At 40.2% G+C, this 22817-nt stretch overlaps 1 protein-coding gene across 1 annotated transcript; it reads left to right on the forward strand.

The window, feature by feature from the left end:
* Positions 1-1036: 1036 nt before the first annotated feature.
* LOC130174456 (rho-related GTP-binding protein RhoA-D-like) lies at positions 1037-21716 on the forward strand. The gene is made up of 5 exons (XM_056384281.1): positions 1037-1167; positions 15995-16150; positions 17917-18037; positions 19522-19652; positions 19772-21716. Exons 2-5 carry the CDS (start codon positions 15995-15997, stop codon positions 19943-19945), a joined length of 582 nt encoding a protein of 193 aa, XP_056240256.1. The 5' UTR covers positions 1037-1167; the 3' UTR covers positions 19946-21716.
* The last annotated feature ends 1101 nt before the right edge of the window (positions 21717-22817 follow it).

The following is a 22817-nucleotide window of genomic DNA, read 5'->3' on the forward strand; positions in this document are numbered from 1 at the left end:
AACTTCTCTGATGCTGCGTAAAGTTTATTACATCAGTAAAGTTTGTGAACACACTGGTAAAACTGATCAAAATACTTCAGTAAACCAATCATACTTAAGAAGATAGAACATATTTTGGCAGTTATTGTTTACACATCCATTGCTGACATTCTTTGCACTTTCCCACAAATAGTGGGGTAGGCTATATTTATCTTGGTTTGTGTGTGACTTGTGAACAACTAGGCACTTTTTGCAATAAACTCAATTGAATGGAATTTTTTGCAGATATGTGACTTTTTTATCTTATATTTTGTTACAATTTCGTATCTCATGTACATTAGCAATTTCATAACTTTTTGAAAAAGTTGTTTGAACTACTTTTTAAAAGTGTATTTAGTTAACTAAATTAGATTTCTCCCTTGGGTAGTTTTACTGTTGTTTAACTTCTCCCACTTGTAAACTAATTGGCAGCTTGCCAAGCTATGCTTTCAAAGAAGCTATCCCAACACTGCTTTTACAAGAGTATTCAGCCAACAGTAATACTGTAGTTTACTTTCAATACTAACATAAAATTTCAATGTTGCAGATAGGAACAAACTTTCAATTGCAGGATTTTTTAAAGCCCTTTCCATGTTGGAGTTCTTTGGACTTGTGTTTCTCCTTAGTAAGTAAACTGGGTTCCTTGGACTGAGTCCAGCCCACATACAGAATGACTGTGCTACCACATCTGGATCAATTCTTGCTCACACACAGATAATCTCAAAAGCTGTCAGCCAACACAGGAGGTTAACAGCCCACATGGTGGAGGACCCAGGCATATGTTTGGCCAGAAGTCAGTATATGCTCCTGCACATATAATATGAAAGTGGATATGTTTGGTTTTGGAAGTGTGGTTTCGCATAAACAAGCCATTTAAACAGGTCATGTTCGTTATTTTACAGAAAAAACGATTAATCGATCGATTAATCGATAATTAAAGTGGCAGCTGCGACAGCCGTACTACAGAGCACCCAAGCAGAAAGATTGGGAAATGGGAAAGTTAAGTAGCCGAGGGACCGTGAACGCAGCAGTCTGGGAGGGTCTTGTGAGCATCGGTTCAGCTCCTCGGACGCTCACTCTGATCACAGCTGCTTCTAGGGAGGAGGAATCGCGGAGGTCCTCGGTATTTGAAAGCACAGTCTGGGAAAGGTGAGAAAAAAATTTGTTTCAGCTTTTATTAGTTTTGTCAAACATATTGAGTTGATTAAATGAGTTCGAGGTTTTAAAGGAAAAGTAGTTAAACGGCCACCGCTGTCAGTTGACACGTTTATGAGCCGAGATGGCAGCAGCAGCAGCAGCAGCTCGGCGACTTGAAACCTGTTACTTGTTTAGAAGTTTTCCGGCGAAATGGCTCAAGTGTTTCGAGGTTTGTTTGATAAAATTTCGAAGGAAAAGTCCCCGAAACTGTGGACACACCTGTTTGTTCTGCCCAGCCACATCCTGTTGAAGATATGGATCATATCGGCATTCCTACCACACAGACCCAGCCCCTGTGTCTACCCACAATATACTTTATTATGTAATTAAATGACATGGACTTCAGCTGTGGAGGCAGGCAGAGGCGATCTTTACTGCCTGTAAAAAAGTTGATCCTCTCTTCCTCTTTGGAAACCTGACTGGCCTGTAAACGGGAATCCGTAGTATCGGATGTTTTCCCTTTGAATAGGAATTATTGGAAAGCAAAAAAAAAAAAAAAAAAAAAATATCAAAACAAATTCTAGGCAAACTAACGAGTGGCTTTCTTCATTTGGTTATGCTGTCAGGAAGTATTTCCTCCTTGTCTGCGCTAAATAACTGTGAAAACACTTGTTTGTCCCGAGGAAATTCCTCTCTCCGAGCCACCACACCCTTGTTGTGCAGCTCGGCTACTGAGGCACAGACCCTCATATCTCAGAGCGGCGTGTTCCCTTGTCTTGGCATGTCCCTCCATAACAAAAAAAATGCCCAGTGAATCAACGTGAAACAAAACTATGTCATGCGTCGACATGACTTCTCCCATTTGTGTTTGTACACTGAAACACACACACACACATACACACACACACACACACGTACACACACACATACAGGGTGTTTCAGGACAGACACATGTACAGGAGAAGAATGCATAAAATATGATCCTACATCCTCCTGGCTTGTCTGTCTGTGCGTGCATGCTTGCAGGACAATATGTTTTTGTTTGTGTGGCTACTACAGGAGAAGCTATGATGTCATTGTAGCTGAACAGCTGAGTGCTGACCAAGCTGTTTGCAGGTAGTGGACAGAAGTGACTGTGTTACCCAGTGGTACACAAATCAGTGCCAGTGCAGTTGAAGGAAATATTGTGGAAATCCCCAATCCAGTTAGAATAAAAGTCCTGTCTGCTGTTGTCATCACAGTGGGATTTTAACAGTCATTGACTGTACCCAGTGATGTAATCCAGAGCTGCTCAGTGGGAAGTGGGCTGCATTAAGGTTGTAAAAGTAATATTAGACATATTATCTGCACGTATAAATACTGTATATGGATGGTTGGCTATTTTGGTATGCAGAAAGGAAAAAGGTGACACACAGAGGAATGCTTGCAAAAATCTAATTAGCAAAATGATGAAGTTGAATATCTCTGATCAAAACATAGCCATTAATTGTTCTGCAACGTTTCCTGAGCATGTAGTGCATAAACGAGAAAGGTGGAATTAAAATGATCTCTGTTAGTAATGGGACAATATTGTATAAGTAATTAAACACAACAAAATATGTAGAAAAAAAATCATAATGTGAATATGATGACCAACCAGGTCAAACCAACCACAGTAGGGGATTAGTGGTATTTTCAGTGTTGAATAACCAGACAGTTATTTTCTCTATCAATATTTTGGTCTATAAAATGTTAGAAAATGGTGTCTTGTTTCGCCGACCTACTGTCCAAAACCCAAATATGTTCAGTTTGCAATGATTATAGAACAGAGAAAAGCAGCACGCAGTGCTGAACATAATGTTTAGAGGATAGGTTCACATTTTTTCAGCTCTATCCCAATAGAACATTCACATATGCAGTTGCACATTGGAAGAGTTATCGGTTGCTGTAGTTGTTTTTCTTGGCCATACTGGCTGCTAAGAGATAGCTTCATCAAACAAGTTCAATGCAAGTGATCGTCACTCTTTGTAAAAATTGAATTCTTATGTTCAGCTAATGTTAATATGAGGCTTCAGCAGTCTGAGTTAGACATGTCAAAGTCATATCCTACAGAACTATGTCCACACTGCTACGTTTTTGTTTTAAAACGCGTCTCTCTTACTACGTCTTCGCCTCCTGTCCGCACTAATCCGGAGTTTTCCGAGCCCTGAAAATGGAGACTTTTGGAAACGCTGCTGGACCCGTTTTAGTTTGAAAACCGGGGTTGTGTTGTAGTGTGGACGGGCCAAAATGGAGACCTTTGAAAACTATGACGTAGACACCCACAGTCACTCCCCGATTGGGTCTCATCAGCCTCGACTACCAGTGGTGAATACAACAGGGATAATGAAATACAAGCATTACTGACCTTGTTGTCTTTGGTTGCAGCTGTTGAGAAGTTAAATTCTGCATTTTAATGCTACAGCTGTCTTTGCTGTTCCTTGTTCGTAGTATCTTTTGCAACTCATCAACTGCGAAGTAGACGATCTGCTTTCTGTTTACCCCGGCGCACGGATGCCCAGTGTACATGATTGCTCAGTTATATATGCGTTTTCAGGTGTGGTAGTCTGGACGAAAATTGTCTCTGATACGGAGCTAAAACGGTCATCTGGACGGTTTTCGTTTGAAACTGCTGTTTTAAAAGTAGTAGTGTTGACGTAGTTTTACTGTGACATTTCCTTGTTATGTTTCCATGGACAGTGTTTGTGTGGTGAAATGTAGCGGAGGGATTTTAACACAAAGCGGGAACCAAAAGGCGCAAAAGAGTAACTTTGACAGTTGCTTTAAAAAGGGATTTCTTTGCAGCCAGTAAGGACGAGAACAATTAGCAACCAATGATTATACCAATGTATATATGGGCATGTGAGTATTCTATTAAGATAGCCCTTAAAAAATAAATATATTCCGACAATTAATCAGTTACTTAAATAAACAAATCTTTAAATTGAAGTAAGAAGACACGGTGTCTCATATTCACAGTATTGATAGTATGACAGTGTGTTCCATCTCTAGCATGTGAGCTCTTATTCTTCCCTTCTTGCTGTATTGAGGTCACCTCAGAAGCTGAATAGCTCAGTACAAAAGCCCTCATGGAAAAATGTTATGGATCAGAAGCCCCCATATATACCAGGTTTGCCAGAGGCCATTTCCCCCCAATGATGTGCCTCATTTTGTTCCTTTCAACATGCTCTCTACCACTGACCTACTATAAGTGTTTTTACTTTCGGCCTGTTGTATGTGCCCGCCTGAGATTCAGAGATGGCGAACGTAGGAAGTTAGATTCAACACACAAACCTACAAGCAAATGTTCAGGAGGTCCTACATAGACAGAAGGGGGGGTGTCGTTCAGTTTTTCCATCTTTCCAGCTCCTATTCAATGTTCTATGGCAAGCTGCTGGGTTGTGCATTGTTAAGCTATAGGAGCTTATCAACTGAGGTGTTCAAACACAATGCTCCACAGCATCCTGTCTCAGATTAGTCTTCCCATCAGCGGTCATTTCCAAGGGAGGCCAGTGTCATACTGAGAACAAACACAGAGAACACAGGAATTGGCTGAGTTTAGACTCTTTTTCTGTTTCTGTTTCTGTTTTCATTTGATGGTGACCGATTAACATGTCTGCGTGGAAAACTGTGTCTGCAGTCTGTGGGGTGTATCACGCACAGGCAGCATGTAGGCAAGACAATCCTCTGGGGAATAAAAATAATCTCTGGGAGAGTTTCCTGTTTGGATCTCAGTGCTTGCAGTCTCAGGAAGTCCCTAAAAGGACAATTTAGAAAGCTAAACAAATCTTCTGAGTTACATTAGCAGTTGAGCCTTTAGGGATGGGATGTGATAGCTGGTTCCATTTAGGATCCAGGTCACTTAACACTTGCATTTGTTAAGTTCAGACATTAACGAATGTCTATCAAGCCTTTTATCTCTCCTTATTCTTTTTTTTAAATGTATCACTCTGTAGCACAAGTGGACTGTGTGTTAAGTGTTAATGTAGCTGATCACCTCAAGTCCATTTAAGATTCACGTTGAACTGCAAAGATGAATTGATTTCTTGGTTGACAGAAAATTACAACTACTATTTTGATAATTGGTTAATAATTTATTTTTTTTATTTTTTTTTATTTTTCAAGCAAAAAGACCCAAAATTCACAAGTTCCAGCTTCTCAATGTTGCTGCTTTTCTTTGTCTTACGTGATCGTAAACTGAACCTCTGGGTTTTTGGGTTTTTTTTATTTTTTGAAAATTTGTCTGGCAAACAAAAGCTATTTCAAGAAGTCACACGTGGAAGCTGTGATTGGTATTTTTCCACTATTTTTTTTAAATTAAACTTCAATCATCTGACCTTTTATAGAAAAAATGACTGTTTGATCCATGTATAAAATAAGAAACATTAAAAGTGTTCAATAAATGTTCGATATAATTAATGTCCATGCTTATAGCACGCCCACAAATGAATTTGGTCAGACAAAATATCGCTTTAAGATGTGCGCTTGGTTTCATAGAAAAAACAATTACTTGATTAATTGATAATGGAAATAATTGTTGCTGCCCTATATACATATATATAACAAAGAAAAGCAGGAAATGCTCTCATTTGAGAGGCTGGAATCAGAGAACATTTGGCATCATTTCACCACTTTCCCTTGAAAAATAACCAGATTAATCGATAATGAAAATAGTAATTGCTTATTTTTCTGTTGACCCACTAATCAATTAATTGTCTGATCATTTCAGTTCTAAAGTAAAGGCTAAAATAACAGGTACACTTAAAAAGATTTCGATAAAATGCTGTTGAGCCCATCCCTAACATAGCTGTGAGGCACAGATGGACTGGACCATTGAGAGGAACAGTGTTGGTGACTCCATCCAGGCTGCATACATGTGTGTGTCAGCGCTGGCTTTCATTTGTGCTGCGTATGTGAGTTGGTAAAGAGGAATGCAGCACCCTAAGGATACGCAACATTAGCTCCCTGATGGTGACATCACACTGCAACACAGGAGACAGAGAGAGAGAGAGACTGGAGGAGGATGGGTAGAAGAGAGGGAGCCATAGGAGCAAATAGAGTAAGAGAGTACAATCAAGTCAGTTGAGTCACCATGTCCAGCTAAGGTGGTGTGTGTCCATGTATAACCACTTTATAATGTAACAGCAAACTCTGCTCGAGACTTGGAAAGCAGAAATACATTCATGATTTCTAACCAAATCCTGATTAACTTCGTTCCCAACTCTCACCCCATGACTAATTCATCCATTTATTTATTTCATACTCATGGAATATTAATCAAAGACTTACTTGCTACACTTAAGGATTTTTAAGTTTCTTCATATTTGTGCTACAGCATGCTCATGTTCTACTTTTGACCACCACGCCTCTCTTTCCTTCCTTTCCCTCCATCTGTCCGACTTCTCTGTCTGTTTGTACTGCAAGCGCAGGCTCAGGGGCGGATGAAGGGATAATTCTCTGTGATATTTCTCTCTTTCGTCCTCTCTCTCTCTCTCTCTCGCTCTCTGAGTTGAGCTGTATGCACTGTGATAAATTGGGCTGGTGGAGTCTCAATGGCTCTGTCCTATTTTGGGCTCCAGCTAGGTTCTCTGACTTTAGCCGCTTCCCTGGCCTGGATCCTGAGCAGCCGATTCTGGTCTCAAGTTTGATTCAACCTTGAAAATTTGAGTTTGGCTTCAACTTCTTTGTTCAAACATCAGGCAATATGTTGTTATGTTTTGTAAGGAGAAGAAGAAACAGTACGACACAAAACAGTAGAGTTGTTTTAGGTATGTCCTAATCAGTTTTTTCGGCCTCCAGTTCCAACCAGTGTTTGATCCAGTGTGTTTTGTTTTCTGCTACACTATACAGCTCCATAGTACGCACTTAGTTTTAAGTAGGTGTACATTAAAATTAATAAAGTAGCCTAAGTATGTTTATTGACTAAATTACTTTGCATTAAGTATAGCCTGCACCTCTCTAAACGGTTTCCTCTAAAGGGGAACTCCTCCGACTTTACACATCCAGGTCTTTGGGAATACTGCTGCATCTTTGTTTGAAATCTGATAAAATTGCCTCAAGTTCAGTCTGGGTTGAAGACTGCGAGTTTGAATATGAAAAAAAAAAATGTGTGTGTGGTATTAGAAAGAAGTAAGCTTACCAGACCTCTGTAGCCCGACCCTCATCTCTGCCTGAGGGTAGCTACTCGAGGCTACATTAGCTACTTCTAGCATAAAACACCCGAATGTCTGACTGAACTGTTGGCAGATGTGTTTTTTGACAACGAAGTAGATTGTGTGGATTAAAAAGAAGATGATCTCTCTGGCTCTGTGCAGACCTGGCATTACCCTCTATCTTGGGTGATCTGATCACAAGTGGACAGCTCTAAGTTCAGGTGTGAACACACCCAAGATGCATTGAGGGCTACATTTCAGATCTGATCTGAAACTGACATTGACAACTGCCCCGTCGGACTGGCCGAAAACAGCACCGCATACATGTCTATAAGTATATGGACTGAGATCTGACCATAAGTGGTCACTCGAAACACATGGACACGCATTCTAAAGCCACGTCTGAACAGGGCCACTGCCATAAATCTGACAGTGTTGTAGGGAGAATGCAGTAGTCTTTTAATGGTTTGTAGGGCTGCAACTAACAATTATTTCCATTTTTTATTAATCTGCTGATTATTTCATACATTAATGTTGAAGATGATGCATTAAAATTACATATTTTATCTGACTGTCAAAAACATATTTGGTTAAATATAATAAAAAACGAAGAAAATCAGCAAATATTTACAGCCCCGAAGCTCAAACAAGTGAATATTTAAGGGGATTCTGCTTTAAAAATGACTAGTGATTAATCAATTGCTATAATAGTTGACATTGACAGATAATTTTCTGTTGATCAAATAGTTGTTTGAGCTGTAATGTTTTGAACCTTTTTCCGTTGTCCGTGTGGATCTGTTGTGGCTGGAAAGTTTGGACAGGATTCACACTGAAGCTGATCAGCAGTTTTCAACCAACAGCAGCACTTAACACGGGTAGATGCAAGTAGATGCAAAGCCACCTTTCTGTAACCCTAAGCTGCTCCAGCCATTACAGTGTTAGTTGAAACTGTTTTGCCTTGTGTGTCACCAGTGCAGTTTCTGAAGTTGGACTCACCTCTCCAAAATATGTTCTAACCTGCCAACGTTTGAATCTGAGGTCTGTAACTAAAATAATGCTTGTGTGTACTGTAACATGTCAACAGAACCGCCACAACTTTTTGGCATTAGGGATCAGTCGGCTAAATGTGTACATAAGCTTAAATCATAAGTATATTTACACGTGCTGTATCTTTATAAACTTCGTGTATAATCCTGTCCTCGGCATTTCAACCAGGAGAGAGGGAGAGAGACTCTGGTGGGGGGAGAGATGTTGTGTGTTAAGTGGAAAAGGAGGGTTGAAAGTGGGTGAGACATTCCTCACAGCTTATGTCCTCCCACATTTTTACACAGTCAGACAGGGTTGTGTATGAGCATTCATTGACCTGTTGTTAATCACCATGTGGAATGCATTTTTCAGCTTTGAACAATCAGTGTGTCAATACCTCTTCTGCTAACACTCAGCCGGTATTCGTCCATGACACCTTCTTGCTCATATGTCACCTGTGAGTGCACAGTTAGTTTATATTTAACAGGTGGTATCCTGGCAGAGCTGATCATGCCTTTTCTTTTTTTTTTCGTGTTAGACTTTAATCTGCAAATTTAAGGAGACTTTACCTATTATATGTATCCAGACCCTTTATTCGGTACAAAACAGAAGCACAACTTGCACAGTTTCGACTCTTCTTTCACATCTATATTAGGACAGTTTCTTCTAATCTTCCTTGATACTCTGTCAGACTTGATGAAGAAGCATCTTTGATTAAAAGGGGGCACCTTAAGGTCTCCCTGACCAGACCACTCAAGTATTCAGACTGTTTCTGAAGGCATCCCAGTTTTGGATGGTGGTCTTTCAGGTTTGTTGCAGTCTGAGGTCCTCATCCCAGTCTTACACCTTGTCACAGGAGGCGGGGCTGAAAAGCTGATCGGTGCCGTCTCCAGCTTCCCAATTCTCTGTGACATGAGACATTAAATACAGTCCAGGAAGTGTGGTGAACAAATCCACAAGTTTGAAGTTTTATCTGATGCCAAAACACTGCACAGTGGTTTATAATACTCTGGTGCTGCATCTAATGTTTAATCTCAGAATCGATGAATCTGTCTGTTATCGCTATTTAAATATTGAATCATTCAGACTATGTAGCGTCAGAACATAATGAAAGAATGCTTGTCATAAATTCCCAGAGTCCAATGTGACATCTTTTTTTATAGCTTGATTTGTCTGACCAGCAGTTCATTAGTGATTAACTGATTATCAAATGTACTGCAGATTAATTGTGACTTATCATTTCTGATCTGTAATACTAAGGAAAGTTCTCACAGTGGCAACAATATCATCTTTTGTTATAAACAGTGACGGATATAACATTTAGGTCAAGTGTTTTCCTGTAATATTGTGTATATTGTCTTGGACTGTTTTGTATAATAGGGCAGCCTGTAATTGTTGGTGGCAGGAAGGTCGGACAGCTTCTCACGCATGACCAAAATACTGAAATATAAATGCAGCTGTCAGCAATCAGCAACATTTCAGAGGTGTGGTTCACCTGCCGTTTGTAACTGAAACAGAAGCAAAGTGCTTTTTTTAAAAAATGTCAAACATGTCATTAATTGAAACAGCTGTCTGTTTATAAAAAATAAACAGCAGCTCCACGCTTGATTCACACACTCGCATCACGGTGCAGTTCCACTGTTGTAACCGAGCACAGTGGGTGTTTTTAACAGCCGGCGCACTCGGAATAAAACAGAAAAGATTTGAAATGCATTGGGCCTTAAAATAACCAGCATGGATCCGTAGATAAAAAGCTTGGATCAGCTCGAGGAATCTTCAGATGTGGTTGTCAGAATGCCTAATATCATGACAATGTAATGAGGGAAAGACGTACAGTAACTCTGTGGATGCCTGTTTGTTTTGATCTTTTGAACTCTTCTGTGCATTCAGCATTTAGATAAGTCTAATATCATAAAGTAATTATTGGACTTTGGGCTCCAACTGGCAAGTTGGATCTTATTCTGACAGCATCCTGGTATATTGTGTTTCTGTTACTAAGGTAAAAACACACAAGTGCCCCCTTCAGTGTACTTTGACGAATCTGCTAGAATTGGTCTGATGCAAGCCTACATGACATTTAATAATAGAAGTTTTATGGCTTGTACATACTTGTAAACAAACCGGTCACTAAGTGCAGGGATGGTGTTATTACCTTGAGTTTGCTGATCCATGTGATTCGAATCAGGTTGATGTTTCCAGAAGAGAAAGAAGTTTCTGTCTCTATCTGACTTCCTGGAGGTCACTGAGTGGTTTTGTGCTTTTGTTACCCCCTACCATGTCTAATGAACAAGACTGGCTAATGTGTTACTTCTAAAGGTGTGACTCAGACCCTGCCGGGGAGAGATCAGCGTCTGTGCTGCATGTGCTAGGAATGAGAACTTTGTCCTTTCCTACCTCACACAGGGGGAAACATTACGCAAGACAGGATCATTCATCCAGAGACACGTGTGAACATGCACTGTCTTGCTAAGTTACACGACCTGTTCCTTTGAGGTGTGTGTGCGTGTGTGTGTCCAGGTACTGTATATCTCTGCATGTATACTGTGGCTGATCACTCAGTATATGACTTAAATGTGTTTTTGGATCCCCTTTGTTCTTTGTAACAACACTGTGATCTATGCAGCTGTACTGTCATGTGACTGTTGTGGTGGCATTCATTGCTGGAGCTATTTCAATACCACACACACTTAGCTATCTTCATTTCAATTATTTATGAGTGTTTTCCACAGTTTACTCTCTTTATGATTATTTATCTCCAACATCGACAGAAGCCTACTTACCACGCCATAAAATGCAGTGCACACTTAATTATTGATTGTTGAATATGAATGAACATAGAGTGTCACAATACCACAGCAAACGGCAAAGCGATAAATGCAGGCACTGTAAGATTATATTATTAATAAGCTTACTGTATTAGTTTTAATGTAATTTTACATTTAAGTATGATCTTTGGCTGCAGTTAAACTCACTAGAAGACCTAGGATGAAAGTGTCCTCAGTAGCATTGACTTCATATCAATGATATTCACATGAAATAGTAGAACCTCAGCCCTGTTGAATGTGCGTCTGCTCTGATGAATTCTCAGACACACTCCAACTGTCCTTTAGCAGACATTCTTGTGAGAACAAACAAGGATATCCCACACAGAGTCTCGAGCTGTCTGACTTGAAGAAAACGAAGAGGAGGGACTGGTTGTGTTCGACTCCTCCTTGTGCTAATAAAGCTTATTTGAAATGATCTGAGGGGAGAAACTCAAGGAGAAAGAATGACAAAATGGGTGAATTCCAGTTGTCTTTCCTGTCGCTCATTTTCTCTCATCTCTCGGCCACTGCCATTTATGTCCCACCAGGAAGTCACGTAAAGGACATGGGGAAAATCCACAAAACACATTAAGTGACTCCAGATCGTCACCGCCAACGTCTTTACCGGATAACATAGAGACAGGAACCGATAACGATAAAACTAAGATAAAAGTTATTACAGCTGAGGACTTCCTGCAGTTTTGTATAAGGAAAGTCTTGGCTCTGTTCTCTTTGCTGAAAAGCTTTGAGTCTGAGCCACCTACAGGAAGTGTTGTGTACTGCACAGTTAGAGCAAACAAATTAGTAGTAGTAGGTAATGATAAGTAAAGTGAAATCCTAACACAAGTGGTTTCATTGGGCTACAGCTGCCTGCCAAATAGCCAGCTACTCTCCTCTACGCTGCCTAGTGCAGTTTTCTTACACCTAAATGTCAAGAGTGAGTCTAGAGGCGCCGGCATGTTTCTTTGGATGTGCTTGTGTGAAACACCCCCCCCACCCCCCACCCCCTTCTGATGTCGAAATCCAGGGAGCCATGTCAGACATTTTCTGTAACTATCCAAAGCTGATGATTTGATATTCACATCTACTTCACACCATGATTGACCAGCGGTGTGAAGGTGAAAGACAAATCAGAGTTTGAACTCTTGAACTTTCCATTCTTGACAATTTCTGTCACTATTCATGTCAACAAACAAGTTTAACACCAAGAGTCTTCCAGGGAAGTGTGTCTGAAAATGTGCGCCATTATCCCCGTGTTTAAACGATTATTGTATCTTGTCCCTCTCTGTAAAGGCCAGCTTTTCACTCCCCCGCCCTTGAGTGTGGCTGTTTGGAACAACTATAAACTCTTTTGCTTTTTAAACATGAACGGGCTACAGTTATTATTTCCCTAGTCCTAACAAGGCTTTTGTCCAACTGATGTGATGAACAGAATGTTAATTTGTGCAATCACAAACGTCACTGTCAATTTATTTTAAATTAGATATATATTATGTAGCATTGATTGCCTGAAAATGTTTTGGTTTTTTTTGAAAAATTATTTTAACAGTGAAAATGTATAGATTAGTTGACCAAATGTTTCAACTCTACTTGTTTTACCTCCTTAAACATCTCTCAGCTCAGCTGCTCTTCTCTTCTGGCCGACTCCTCAAAGATTTGAGGGCACCCTCTTGTCCAAGTCATAAACAGAGTTTGGTCACTGTAACAGAAAACTTCCCAAGATTTTACTTTTGTTCAATTTATAAATGAAACAGTGGTTAAACTTTGATATTACTTTGCAGCTTTACTTCAAATGCTCATGGTACTATAAGTTTTTCGTTGAGTGAATATTATAAAACCACATACCGTCTGAATTTCTTATCAGACGAGGTTCCAGTCCAACCTGTCGCCTGCATGCCATGCCATTCCCTCTCCCTGACTTTCCTGCGTCTTTCACTGTAGCAATCCGAATAAAAGCAAAAATGTCCAAAAAAAAGGTTTTCAAAATCAGTGATTCACCAACACTTTTCAGCGGACACATGATGTCTCTGAGTAGCTGGAAACTGAGACTGCTTACCTTTTGATTCTTCAGACATTCAGCAGGTTTTTACGGGCAAACAAATAGAGCAGTTTCATTTTTAAAATCAGTGATTTGCCAACGCTCTTTGGCAGACACAGGACAGGACGTCTCCAGCGGCTGGGAGCTGAGCTGCCTAACATTCGCCTGTCTTTTCCCTCTGATAACTTAAGATCCAGACGTCCGATGACTAAAATCCTTCATCCGGTTAAAATATATAATCACTTATTTCTCTGGGTTTGAGAATTACTGGAAACATTTGGGATAATATAAATACACAATTCCAAAAAATATATAACATAGGTCAAATTGTTTTTAGACATTTTAATGTGGAAAAGTTACATATTACAACTTAAAGGGCAGCAGAACACATCACATGCTGTCTTATTTAGGAAGAAGTCCTTGGAGTCCTTGTTCTCGTCCTTGTACTGGCACAGTATGTGTGTACACACACACACACACACACACACACACAGGCACATTAATGCAAAGGAAAAGGGGCCATTATCCCCACTAAGCGCCATGTGCTGCCATTGTCACAGCAGGCAGCATGCTGTGAGAGAGATTGTCGTCAGTAAGCTGCATTATTTCATCACAGTACAAGATCTGCAGGACTAGCCCCATTTTCCGAAGCTTTCTAGGGCTGCATTGTAGCTTACAGAGTGTGTGTGCCTGTGTGTGCATGCATGCTTGTGCGTGCGTGTATCTTCCCTCTGGCAGTGACAGTATGATGTATGGAGTAGCAGCAGCCTGCTATCACAGAGAGCAGGTGGCTCTCTCCAGAGACAAACTGACAACACACTGGCCTGATTTAATGTGTGGGGGAAAAAAAAAAAAAACGCAAACTGAACAATTGTCTTTTTATTGTTGTGGTGAAAATGGTAGCTGTTGTTACAGTGAGTGAAGGTAAATCACAGAGGCTCGCGCAAACTGAGATTATCAAATGGAGATACACATTACATTCTTTAACATACATCAACACCTGGGTCTTGTGAGTTATCTTTAGGGCTCGATGTTGTTTTTAACAAAAAAAAAAAAAAATACTGTATAATGTCTCCTTCAGCCTCCTCCTAAATAGAATACTTTGTTTTGGCCACAATAAATAAGCCACCATGCAGCCTGTAAGAATTGAATTGCGTTTAGACTCTATGAAGATTTCGTATCAACTGGGCCTCTCCAGTCCACACACCGACTTTCTGAGGAAACAACTGTTTATACAAATGCAGTTTATCATGGCTTAACACAAAAATACTGTGACTGATATCACAGTTACTAATACTTTTGTGAGTGTTTGATAGTTTGTTTATCTGTATTTATTACTCAACAAGTACTTTTATATGTGCGCAGATCTGTTTCTTTCTAAGGTCACTTCTGCATATTACTCAACAGGAAATGTCATATTTCTTAATAACTCCTTAACACTGCAGTAACTGGCTTTGTGGCCACTGACATACAATATGATCACCTTTAAGTTGATACGGTGGACTTCTTCTCTTACAGTTGCACATTAACACATCCAGAAGACACGGAGCAACATTAGCATTCATTTGCAATTGTGGTTCTGTCCCATTAGTAAATGCAAGTCCAGTATTCACTTCACTTCACTTTTTGGTCTCCACCTCCTGAGGGAAATATCCGACTCTTGCAGCAGCTAAATGCACGACTGTGTTCACCAGCTAGTTGCTGACTTTATCTGCTGTTTGGTGCTGAGCAGGTAGTTAGTATACTGTGGGTGTTCAGAGCCTTTTTTTTTTTTTTTTGCTGACTACCACCTTCCTGCTGCTGCTGAAAATGATGTTACGTGAGCGACGAGAATGAAACAAAACAGTGAAGTTGTGGGCCCAGAAACCAAAACGATGGTTTGAAAGATGCTACGAAGCTCAATGAAACTGTGGGGAGTGGCAGAGTTGTGTCACATGTTGTGGGTTCATCACTAGAAGCGACACCTTTTGTGTGAAAGTAGTCAGATAATCCATTCTTTAGCCGCTTTAAATAATAACGCGGTATTTCTGCATCATTCATCAGCTGTGGTTTGGACTGTGTGTGTGCGTGCGTGTGTGTGTGTGTGTGTGTGTGAGAGAAGATGTTTAGATCTTTGGGGATAAAAGTCCTGTGTTAGTCCAGGTAGTCTGAGATCTGTGGAGGCTGATGCTGATGGCAGGCGGCCAGGACATTGTCTCATCACCTACTGCCTTCTCTCCATTATTGTCAGCTTGTGGGAGATGGCTATTGATCCGTGTGTGTTTGTGTGTGGGGCCATATCTCTCTGGCAAGCCACGTTTCCACCACATATACACACCTTTCAGGATTACAAGCCAAAAGAAAGGGAGACAAATGTGCACAATACAGAGGAGTGAGACAAACCCAGGTGGAGCTGTAAATCACATCGCCACATGGGTGTAGAAGAGACACCTTACGGATTGTTTTTAATGCGATTGTGTGACTGAGGCCATGCATGTGCAGCAGCGTGTTGAGCACTGAGCCTCTCCTCCTGTTCTCTTCCCTCCCACTGCTGTTCCAGACCAGCGCTGAGCCCTCCACCCAACTCTGTTTTTCACCTCACACACAGGACGCTGCCCAGGAAAGGGAAGAGGGTGCGGCTCTAAAACAGAGTTGGATCATCTTTTTTTCCCCTCGTTTTCACTCTATTTCTGGTCGCATTTTTTCACCTCCTCTGCTCTGTTTGAAAAGACTTGATTCCCACCACTTTACTGACTGTTTGTTCATTCTCAGTCATCTCCAACTTGAACATATAGACTAATCAAAGTGTATTTTGTTTGTAGATGGCAGCCATCAGGAAGAAGTTGGTGATAGTTGGGGATGGTGCGTGTGGGAAAACCTGTCTGCTCATCGTCTTCAGCAAGGACCAGTTCCCTGAGGTCTACGTCCCCACTGTGTTTGAGAACTACATCGCTGACATTGAAGTTGATGGCAAACAGGTACTTCATATTTTAAATTTCTGCTTTTATGTTTTGGTGAGATGACTGTGAAATAATTGGTTGGAGAGTAGTTAAGTAAATTTACTCAAATACCGTATTTGAGTACACCATTACTACACAGAACATTGTTTTTTTGTTCTTCACTCTACCATTATTCATTTCATGACCCTTCAGATTTATATTGTGACCCTTTGGAAGAAGCCTGAGCCTTATGTTGGAAACTAGTATAGTAACAAGTCTTTTTACATTGTTGTACTTTTACTTAGGCAAAGGATCTATCTTCTTCCACCTCCACTAATCCCAAATATCCCTCAGAACAGGCAGGTTTATGTGACACATGAAAACTGCTGCTGTAGTGTTACAAATGTGACCCTGTTGGCTCTGGTGTTTGAGAACCACGTGCCGTCAAGACTGATGGGGATAAGTGCGCATTGTTAGCAAATCTGTGGGTCTTTTCATTGTGACAAGGCTGCAGACCTCCAGCCAACAACAGGAAAAGGATCCTGTACAGGGTTGGACCCCCCCCCCCCTCCTCATACATCGTGACTAATGTCCCATTTCCTGTTCCTGTTTCCTGTGCTGCAAAATCTGGTATCAGCCAGCTGGACTTTAGGTTGTATAAAACAAAACTTAACGGTATTCAAGCCTCTCAGCTGTGGCATACCCATTTCCAAAAAAAAAAAAAAGAATGCACTTGTGTAGTGAAATATTTCATAACAAGTCACTGTTGAACTCACAGCTAACTCCTACTTATCATCTAGGATTATACTCGATTGTAGCTGGAAAGAAAACAGGGCTGAAAAGTTGATACAGGCAGCTTGGTGGTAGACTACAGAAGAGGTCAACTCCTGAGAGACACCTAGTGGTGAAAGAATTGAAAAGCAGCATAAATGGACACTGAAGTTTGTCAAGGCGTGGTGTTGCTCACTTTCCCAGACAGAAGATACAGCCTCAGCTCACCGTCTCATATACTATGGAAAATGCCCACAATGTGCTATAAGTCAGAAGGTGCTGTGGATAGCCAGTCTTGCCAAGGTAAGTAACTTGTCAGCCAACAAGCAAGACTTGGCAAAACATGAGAGTAGAGAGACGTCAGAAAAGCCCAGAACTGCAAACATACTGTAGTTGCCCTCTGGGGCACGATTAAGACTGTTTTTTTTGTTGTTTTTTTCACTCAATTCTCGGCAGTAGCAGGCACATTTTTCCAGCTGTGATTGTAATGGTGGTGGAAGGTACTGGAGAATTAAATCAGCAGGACGCATGAGGATGAGACAGTTAAGGATTACTGGTAAAGCTAAGAGACCACAGTCAATTTGTTTTACTGTAAAAAAGGCCACATGATGTATGCATGAAATAACTTGCTGATACTGTACATGAGACATTCCTCGATGGTGCTTTGTGGTTGCATCGAGCAAACGTTTTTTTTTGTTGGGCATTTGTTTCATCTAGAGCAGGTCAGGCACCGTGGGACTGCTAACACTTTGATTAACAACCTAAGAGAAGCCTGTGGGAGCCATTTCCTCCTCTGGGGAGTTGCTTTGTAGGCCTGATAGCAGAGGAAATAATTGTTTTAAATCCCTTTTTTTCTTTTCTGTTTCCAGTCATTCTGCATCTTTTCTTATTGTCCATATTCTGTGTTTCTGTTGTCTTTCTCCCTCTTCATCCTGCTGTCAGTGAAGTGTGAGCACAATGCCTCATTTTAACAAAGTAACTGGATTTACCAGCCACTGCTTGCATCACTTGTTGTGGTTTTTCCTCTCTCTCAGGTGGAGTTGGCATTGTGGGATACAGCAGGTCAGGAAGACTACGACAGACTGAGGCCTCTCTCCTACCCTGACACAGATGTTATTCTCATGTGCTTCTCCATAGACAGCCCTGACAGTTTAGGTAAGTTAGACACACTTGCAGCTCATTACTGTGTCCCAAATAAGTGTTTTTTTTCTTTCCTGGAATTTAGAAGCAAAATCCAGATACTTCATGAGATGTTCATGCATTGTTGATATCACATAGCAGGGTTTTAGTGAGCCTGGTATCATTAGACTTAAAGAAAGAAGTATATAAACCCAATTAAAATAGTAATACATTTTTTTTTTTTTAAATCTTTGTTTTTTCCTTTTGTTGTGGTGCATCAGTGAGTCATGGCAACTGGTTATATTTCCTCACAGTTTAGGCAGAGCTGCATTTGATTCCAGCATTTAATAAGTAGAGTTAGACGAGGCCCATGTATGGATTCAGTCCACAAAATGCAGAGCATGCACGCAGCACTTATGCAGACTATCAGAAATCCAATGAGGCATGCTTGGAAGTTCATTCTGACTGTAGAAATCTATTTATAATGAAATGTTTGTGATAATTTATTTTTGTACAGGGGGGCAACTTTAGTTTTACCAAATGCTCTATTAAATGCCACACCACAAGGAGAGATGATCTGCCAGTGAAATATAATTAGTAATGGGCCTCTAAAGCTTTTTCCCTTTTTTGGTATTTTTTTTTCATTACAATTCCCTGTTTTTCAGGGACTTCATAAAAGCAATGATCCACATTATGAAAATGCTTATTTAAATAGTGTTTCCTCATGTGTATGATTAAATTATTGGTTTTGTAATTAACCCAGCTGCTTCCATCCAGACAAACATTACAGTTACCTGCTTGTAGGCTGTCGTGTTCTAGGTTAGTAATTCAAGTCACATACAGGACTGTTATCCAGCTACAGCATTAGAATAGATTTTAAGTTTAATACTGTAAAAAGTAAGTGTGAAGCTGATTGACCAACCTGTAGAGAGCACACTCATCAAGATTAACCTACTGTAGATAGATCTGATAAATTCATCCTTAAGAGAGTGTTTTTTAATTCAGATGTTTCCACACTCAGGAGGAACAAGATGGAACAGATTTCCAGAATACAACGTGACTGCTGCTATTGCTGGAATTTTCTGGAAGTTAACACAGAATATCTTGCATGTATTTCAGGCTTGGATCTGAGTGTTCTTGGCCCTCAAAAACCAAATAAAACAGATGAATAAATAGGTCTTGTTGGATAAAACTTCAGCCCCAGGGTTTTCTCCCACAGCCTTTTGTTATGGGCAATGCCACAGATGGTATGCCTACACTATCACAACATGACAACTCCTTCCAGAGAAAACCGCTTATTTTGGCGAGCAGACTCGGACCATGTATCAGCCAGGGGTCGATGACCTCTCAATGTTTATGTCTGTATAGTCACAAGGGAAATGACACGACTCTCCCAACTGTGTCCTTGTAAGGAATGAAGTCTGGAATTTACTTTGCAGCAACTTGGGTTTTTTTTTGTTTTTAGAAAAACAAAACCAAAAAAAAAACAATTTTTTTTTTTTTTTTTTTTTTCATGGTAGAGAATATTCCCGAGAAATGGACACCTGAAGTGAAACACTTTTGTCCCAACGTCCCGATCATCCTTGTGGGCAACAAGAAGGATCTTAGGAATGATGAACACACACGCAGGGAGCTGGCCAAGATGAAACAGGTGTGTGTGTTTCCGTGTTGCTACTGGTAACACATTATCCCAAAACCGATGAGTGTCTCTGCTAAATGTCGACACACTCGGTCAAATCTTTACCCACTGTCTGTACATTAAACCTCCAGGAGCCAGTGAAGTCTGAGGAGGGAAGAGACATGGCCAACCGCATCAGTGCCTTTGGCTACCTGGAGTGCTCCGCCAAGACCAAGGACGGCGTGCGGGAGGTGTTTGAGATGGCCACCCGAGCAGCGCTGCAGGTCCGCAAGCGTAAGAAGAGGGGTGCCTGCCAGCTACTGTGAAGAGGTGGAGTTTTTTGGCCAATCAGCACCTGAGGGAGGACTCCCCGCAACACACAGAGCAAAGTTAGAGAAACCTAAAATCGATGGCTTCCGTGGACTATACTTACTTCACAGATGCAGATATGCCACGGGCGAATATGAAAGACTGACACACCTGTTTAAAAGCAAAACACATCAGCCTTTTTTTTCTTTTTCTTTTTTTTAAAACTATATTTCCTTTGCTACTCACACACTGTCAGTTTTTGTTTGTGTTTGCTGTTTAGTTTTCCTCCACCACCATACAGGGCTGTTTGTGTGAAGGACCTGCCCCCCTCCTCCTGTGTGTATGAATGTATGTTTGTATTTATATGTGCATATACTTTACAAATATATCATGCGTCTGCCTCTGTGTTATGATTGTTTACAGAGATGGGTCTTGTAGCTCACATGCTCACTGACTCTCGCGCTCTCTTTCAGCTCACGCCTGCAAATTGCAGACCTTTTTAGATTTGCTTTAATACAATGGAAACACCCCCCCCCCCCCCCCCCCCAGCTTCTCTTGAACCTGCACATACCACTCCATCTCTTTTTATATCGGCTTCAGTCCTGATCTTTCCATCTATTTATCGTACCACTATTAATTTTACACCCTTAAAGTCATATTTCACCAAGTACTGTGTCAGCAGAGCTCCGTTTTCTCCAGTTTCTGTCAAAGGACTAAATTTAGAGCCTGTTCACACTGCACGAATCCACTGAAACCTACATAAACTGAAGCAGCAGCGACAATTTGTGCAGAGAGGTGTTGGACTGCACCTTGGTCTGCCTCTCTTCCACGGCGATAGAGACAGTGGTCTGTTTCAAATTCATTATACAGTCGTGATGTATCACTGTATACTGGATTAACTGAGGACAAATGCACACTGTACACAGCCATATTAATATAAAGACAGATTATAGGTCTATTCTATGTATAAAAGTTTTAATAAAATACCCAACTGACAACTTGATTGACAGCTCAGAAGGCGTCATTCCCAATGTGCTATCTCCTCAGTTTAGTTCACCAGATCAGTAACTTGACATTTTGAAATTGGGGATTTGCTTGTGTTTAATAGCCCTTTATTTGACAGTACAGGGACATTCCTTAAAATGTGATTGAATAAACAAGGAAATCTTAGTGTGTGTGTTTGTGTGTGTGTGTGTGCGCGCGCTCCAAGCAAATGTTAAATCAAAGTTTAACATCTTTACACCAATCCTTTTGATCAGGAGATTTGAACAAGAAATGGCACCAGAATTAGGATGAAAGCCTGAGTGCCAACTATCTCAGTGACTAAAATTACAATTTAAAATACAGAAGATTTCTCCATTAAGTGACAGAATCATTAAACCACCTCATCTCCTTACAGTCAGCCCTCTTGATGCAGTTACAGTGAACCTATTCCAGACAATGTGATGGGACTTTGTGCTGTACTGGAAACTCCATATCTAGTCCTGCCCAGACAAAAGCCCTGAACACACTGTACACACAGGTGTATGAGATGGTCCCTACATCGATCTTACCACCATCATAAGCTACAGCTATGATGATCTTTCTTTCATCCACTACATTCAGATCCATAGAGATCAGAATGTTGCAGGATCTGGCTAATTCCTGGACAGTGCCTCTATGTGAATGTCAAACATAATTCAAGAGAAAATGTTGATTGTGATGATGCTTTACTAACAGGAGTAGGATGTGTTTGAATGTCTGGATGAGACAAACGTGTTAATAAAGTATTTTTGAAATACTACATAATCTTAACAGGTTTTGTTTTGTTTTGCAATCCTGAAATTAAAAGTCTTACATATGCTTTTAGCACTTTTAAATTCATATTTTCATACTTTTATCAAACATTTACACCAGCAAAATGTAATGTTAAGATAAGTAAGATAAGCTTGTATATGCAAGGTAGTGTGCATTTTATGACATGCACACAAGCATGAAACTTTCTCAAGTGGTTCAACGAACCATAAAGATTATTTTCAGATGTGGAGGCATTTCAGATGTGACCTCTGGGACAGGGCAGAGCTGCCTGACTGTACAATGAAGTTTTTGTGCCTTACCATAAGGTGACGTTTTTATACCTTACCATACCAGTTTTTTTTTATCCCTTACTGCACCATAACATTTTTTTAAGCCCCACTATACTATGATGTTTTTATTACTAAGTGTACTATGGCGTTTTTATGCCTTACTATATTGTGATGTTTTTGGCTTATTATACTATGTCCTTTATATGACTTACTATACTGTCATTTTTTATGCCTTACTATACTATGACGTTTTTATACCTTACTATACTATGTTTTTTGTATGACTTACTATACTACGAGGTTTTTATGCCTTATTATAATATGACATCTATTTGCCTTACTATACTTTGACGTTTTCATGCCTTACTTTACTGTCCTTTTTTATGCCTTGCTTTACTATGTGTAACGGCTGAACACAGAGTGGAATCAAAGCAGAACCTGACGCCCAGCAGGTAAAGCAACAGCCTTAGTGCCTTACTATAATATGACTTCTTTTTTGACTTACTATACTATGATGTTTTTGTGCCTTACTATACTGATGTTTTTTATGCCTAAATATACTATGACATTTTTATGCCTTAGTACTCAATGACATTTTTTAAACCTTATTATACTGTCATTTTTATGACTTACTATACTATGATGTTTTTATGCCTTGCTATACTATTTCATTTTTTATGTTTTTTGCTTACTATACTATGTTTTTTGTATGACTTACTATTCTACAGGATTTTTATGCCTTATTATAATATGATGTTTTTTATGCCTTCCTTTACTATGTGTAACGGCTGAACACAGAGTGGACTCAAAAGCAGAACTCAAC

Source organism: Seriola aureovittata, chromosome 9, assembly GCF_021018895.1.
Source record: "Seriola aureovittata isolate HTS-2021-v1 ecotype China chromosome 9, ASM2101889v1, whole genome shotgun sequence".
NCBI classification, from domain to species: Eukaryota; Metazoa; Chordata; class Actinopteri; order Carangiformes; family Carangidae; genus Seriola; species Seriola aureovittata.